Genomic DNA, 5,479 nt, shown 5'->3' with positions numbered 1-5,479 from the left:
ATCTTATGCAGTAGACTAGCCTGGCCTCAACTCTCAGCCCCACCACAGAATAGAAGTGTCACTTTGGGCAAGTCATTTAACCTTACTGAGTTTTGTTTCCTCATCTGTAAAATGGATCTATAATTCCTTATTTCAAAGATTCTTCTTATGATTAAATGATGTTTGTAAAGTATTCAGCTGATGTGATTTCCCTTTTTCCCCTCTGTAAATGTGTGTTTTTATATTTAAAGCGTGATTGAAGTGTAGCTGGTAGATTTAAGCCCCTTTCTTCCAGTCCCTCCCAAAGACCATTTTTCCACCTGGATCCAGAAGCTCTTTCTTAAAAGTTGGGGGAGAAGAGGGGCAAAATACTCAGAATCCCCCCCATTACATTCTTTCCCCATTGTTAAGGAACCAAGTACAGGTGCAAATGCCTCTCCAAAGGCAGCATTCTGTCTGTGTATGTGTGTCCACTAAAGGTGGACACAGAGATGGGGATGTGGATCTGCCCATATCCAGAGCACAAACTTGCACCCCCATCTCCTCTCCTCATCACTCCTACTCCCTAGCCCTCCCCAAGGCCTGGCCTCTAACAAGAGCAAGTAAGAGTGACTTGGACCTAGCCCAACAGCCCTTGGCAGAGAGCAGCAATGGCCTGGCACCTCACTAAAGAACTAGGGGAATTATCCATGACTAAGAAGTAGGAGGAATGCTGTGGCAGAGGGAAGAACAGCAGAAGGGATGGGCAACCTGGGGCTGGCCAATCTGGCCCGACGGGCGACCTGGGGATCCCTGGACACCAGCCCAGCCAAACTCCTCCCCTCCCCCTCCCTCCCAGGCAGCAAGATGCCAGAGTGGATTTGAAACATGTATGCCCTGCGTGTCTGGTGAGGGCTCACCTGGTCTTGGCAATGCATTTGGATTACACTCAAACCCTGAGTCTGAATCTGAGTATAAAGAAAATAGTGCTCTGCGTGTCTAATCCTTACAGACAAGTGCTGAGGTTTTACATTTCCTACATGGATATATACCATATCTGAGACCATTTATTAGGACATGCTACAAGTGTATGATTATAAAAACCAGTATAGCCTCAAGGAGAAGATGCATTATAAGTGTGTCAGCATATGTTTTGCAGGTGACTGTGTGATGGATTATATTCTGTGAATGCACTTATAAGGTTATTGTAGGGTAGGGAAAAAGATAGCTAGGAATGGAGATGGGCTTCTCTGATGGGATAAAAACTAAAATCTACCATCTGGCCCATAATAGACACTTAAGGAATGAATACTGAATGAACGAACATTGAGAAATTGAATGCATAGATGTTTGCATAATGGATGAAGGGTGAAAGGACAACTTGATGGGGTTTGAGCATTCTTGGGCACTCTCTCTAGAATAGGATAGTAGAGATGGGGAAGGCTGGAAGATACACTACCAGTCACACTATAACAAGAAGAACAGAAAAAGGAAAGGGGAGTCCCAGACCTTCCAAAACCCAGAGTCCCAGGAATGGAAGCTCTTCATTGAAAAAAAAAGGTATTCCGTGTATTACTTAATCCTTTCATTTGGTTTTTCCCATAAAGGAGTTAGGTGAGCTAGGATAAAATGAACATTTTTTAAAAAGAATGAGAAAAATGAGGTAGAGGGGAAACCACAACAGAAAAGAGACTCAGGAGAGAAGGCAGGCAGATTTCTTTGCTGAAGTTGACTCTGACGTTTCTGCAGCCAAGAGTCACAGCCTCTTTACAATTATGGATTTTTTTTCTTTTTTCAGAGGAACCAGATTATTCCAGATGCCGATTCCAGGGAAATGATTCTCGTAGATTTTCTCTGTGTTGCTGGGAACAATCTTCCTTCATTTATATGAAAGCAGAAAAACACTCTATGGAATCCTCCCCTCCCCTATGGATGAGGGAGGAGTGAGCAGGAATTGGCCCTACTTCTCTGGAAAACATTTAAATATCCTTTGGCCCAAATTTACACTCACAGGAATTTGTCTCACCTGTATTTTCAAATTATATAGTCAAGGACGATTACTCCAACAACACTGATAAAAGCAAAAGGTTGGGAAACTACCTACATGCTCATCATGGATAAGACACTAATTGACTAACTCATGGGCCTCCCTTTCAATGGAGCATACGACCTTAGAAAAGAGTGTTTGGATATGGTGCAACCTCTCTCCTATTTTAAGTGAAAAAAAAAAAAATTATACTGCAGCACAGTGTATATGCTTGCATATATATAAAATTTTTCTGAAAAAAAAAAAACCTAGAAACTTAAATGTGGATAACTTAGAAGATAGGAATGAAGGTGGGTGGGGCAAAGAGGGCCCCAAACTTTTCAATGCATAATTTATTCTTTTGTACAGACTTGACTTCCCCCACACATACACACCTGTAGCAAGTGATGGTATCGTCCTTTTTAACTTGAATATTATTTCACCTAGCAGAAATTTGAACAGACACACACATACTCAAAACAAAACCTTAAGAAAATGGAAAAACAGGCATTAGTAAAAACCATAATGGCGATAATCTCTACGGTTTACTTAATGAATGAGCCTAGTGTTCTGTTTCTGTCTATAGCAAATTCACAGAAGGGATTAAATGTAGTAAGTGACAAACAGCGGATTCGAACCCCCAAATTGTGGAATCTCACAATCCTCGCGTGCTCACCGCCCTAGGGCCTTTACCTCCAGGCGGGAAACTCACGTACTGGACGTTCGGCCCCACGCGGCGCACAGCCCATTCGGGCGCACCCGTGGCCTCGGCGCGCACGGGGCTCCTTGCTCGGGGAGCGCGCCCGCACGCAGCGGAGCGGGCTCGGCTGCGGCGGCAGCTACGTCACAGCTCGAGCTTTCCTTTTCGGGAGTCCCCGGCACACATCCTGTGTCCATGTTTGGGCATTTACGTCACGGCGGCAGGGCCGGGGCCTCCCGAAATGGCAGTGGCCCGGGGAGTCGGAAGCCCGGAGCCAACGACGCCGCAGCTATATAAGTGGGGGGGCTGTGGGTTGGGGGAGCCTGGCTGCGCTTTGAAGAGGCAAGGAGCTGCTGCCCGAGGCCCTCGCGGGCGAGCGAGGGTTCCGGGGCCCCCAGACCCTTTTCCTAGAGGTGAGCGCCCGGAGCCAGAAGCTCGGGTGCCCGGGACTGTGCACCGCGGGGAGCCGCGACCGCCGGCCTCCCCGCAACCTACGTGCCCTCAAGCCCAGCGGGCGAGGCCCCGAGTGCCCCGCAACCGCTGCCGCGCCATGCTCCACCTTAGTGAGTTTTCTGGCCCCGACGCGATCCTCCTCAAGTCCTCCGAAGGCTGTTGCGCCGAACCTAGCACTGAATTGCCTCGGCTGCCCGCCAGGGACACTCCCGCGACCGCTGGCTATCCTGGAGGTAAGGAGCGCGGCCAGGGGTGCTCAGACGGCGACAAAACGCAGGGGAAAGCAGGGGTTGAGACGCTGGAAACATAGGGATGGGGGATGGGAGGCGCAGGGGGTCATGGGGCGCGCACTCCCGTTCCCACCCCCACTAGGCCGCCAGCGCCTCCGCCGGAACCTGTGTGAGTGTGTGTGTGTGTGTGTGTGTGTGTGTGTGTATGTGCGCGCGCGCGCGCGCGCGAACCCAGGTATCCTTTTGCCTATGCACGTGTGTTTTGCGTGTGCATGTTTGTATGTGTGTTCTGGGATGTTTGCCGGCCCCTGCTGGATCAGAATGTGCAAAAGGCACCTTGCGTGTGTTGGTGTGCACCAAGGGCTTCGCGGGTAGGGACTGAGGGTTCAGAGGCACGCCCTTTGGTGTGCCCAGAGCTGATTCCTGCTCCCTCCTCAGCAGGCGACTTCTTGAGCTGGGCTTTGAGCAACTGCGGTGCCGGGGGGGACTTGGCTGACTCCTGCTTCTTGGAGGGTACCGCGCCCACGCCCCCTCCTGGCCTCAGCTACAGCGGTAGCTTCTTCATTCAGGCAGTACCAGAACATCCTCACGATCCGGAGGCACTCTTCAACCTCATGTCGGGCATCTTAGGCCTGGCACCCTTCCCCGGCCCTGAGGCGGCAGCATCCAGGTCCCCACTGGATACTCCCTTTCCCGCGGGCCCCGACGCCTTGCTGCCAGGTCCGCCGGACCTGTACTCCCCGGATCTGAGTGCGGCCGCCTTCTCAGAGGCGTTTTGGGAGGCTTCGCCTTCCTCTGGCGCCCCCTCTCAGTGCCTGTACGAGCCTCAGCTCTCTCCGCCCGACGTCAAGCCGGGCCTTCGGGCGCCTCCAGCCTCTCCAGCGGTGGACGCTGCCTCGGCCTTCAAAGGTCCCTACGCACCCTGGGAGCTGCTTTCTGTTGGGGCCCCAGGAAACTGTGGGTCTCAGGGAGGCTACCAGGCCGCCCCCGAAGCTCGTTTCCCCTCATTAGTGACCAAGATCGAGGACCTGCTGTCCATCAGTTGTCCTGCGGAGCTGCCGGCCGGTCCAACCAACAGACTGTACTCCACCGGGGCCTACGACGCTTTCCCGCTGGCCCCAGGTGACTTAGGGGATGGGGCCGAGGGCCTCCCGGGGCTCTTGACCCCTCCTAGTGGGGAGGGAGGGAGTAGCGGCGACGGCGGAGAGTTTCTGGGCGGTACACAGCCTCAGCTTTCCCCACTGGGCCTTCGCAGCACTGCCACCGCGGACTTCCCCAGACCTCTTGTGGCCGACATCCCCGGGAGCAGTGGCGTGACTGCACCACCCGTGCAGCCACCGGCCCCTTTTCCCCCGGCCAAGGCGCGGCGCAAGGGGCGCCGAGGAGGCAAGTGCAGCGCTCGCTGCTTCTGCCCTCGGCCACATGCCAAGGCCTTTGCTTGTCCTGTGGAAAGCTGCGTACGGAGCTTCGCGCGCTCCGACGAGCTCAATCGCCACCTGCGTATCCACACTGGCCACAAGCCCTTCCAGTGCCGCATCTGCCTCCGCAACTTCAGCCGCAGCGACCACCTCACCACTCACGTGCGCACCCACACAGGCGAGAAGCCCTTTGCCTGCGACGTGTGCGGGCGCCGTTTCGCGCGCAGCGATGAGAAGAAACGACACAGCAAGGTGCACCTTAAGCAGAAGGCGCGCGCGGAGGAGCGGCTTAAGGGCCTTGGGTTTTACTCTTTGGGCCTCTCCTTCGCTGCGCTGTGAGCAGGAGCTGGGTTTGTAGGTTGGGGCGCCGCCACTCGGCGCGCACAACAAGATCTGGTCCGTCCTTCCTCCCTGCTCTTTTCCCACCTTTTATTCGCACGCCCCGGGGCCGGCCTCCGGTCCTGCTTCCAGTTCCCCTGAAGCGCCCGCTGCACTTGCCCCGTTCAGCACCAGCTCCGTGGATAGCTCCCGCTGTTCAGGCGCTGTATTCCTTGTGAGCCGCTTTGGGGAAAGTCCTCTCAGGCCACCCACTGAGGAGGCACTTCCTTGGGACTCATGATAGTCTTTTGTAACTGGCTCACACCCCACGCCGTCCTCTATACCCCTACCCCACAGACAGGCTGGGGCTTCGCCG

The 5,479-nt window shown here is 54.0% G+C and overlaps 1 protein-coding gene across 1 annotated transcript; it reads left to right on the top strand.

Annotated features, from left to right (window-relative positions):
- Positions 1–2,925: 2,925 nt before the first annotated feature.
- Egr4 (early growth response 4) lies at positions 2,926–5,124 on the top strand. Its single transcript, XM_027934599.3, has 2 exons — positions 2,926–3,370; positions 3,806–5,124. The coding sequence occupies exons 1-2, from the start codon at positions 2,926–2,928 to the stop codon at positions 5,122–5,124; spliced, it is 1,764 nt and encodes a 587-aa protein (XP_027790400.2).
- Positions 5,125–5,479: the final 355 nt, after the last annotated feature.

This window comes from Marmota flaviventris, chromosome 14, assembly GCF_047511675.1.
Source record: "Marmota flaviventris isolate mMarFla1 chromosome 14, mMarFla1.hap1, whole genome shotgun sequence".
Lineage (NCBI taxonomy): Eukaryota > Metazoa > Chordata > Mammalia > Rodentia > Sciuridae > Marmota > Marmota flaviventris.
Note: the sequence above shows the minus strand (reverse complement) of the source record. Positions and strands in the feature narration are given on the sequence as shown.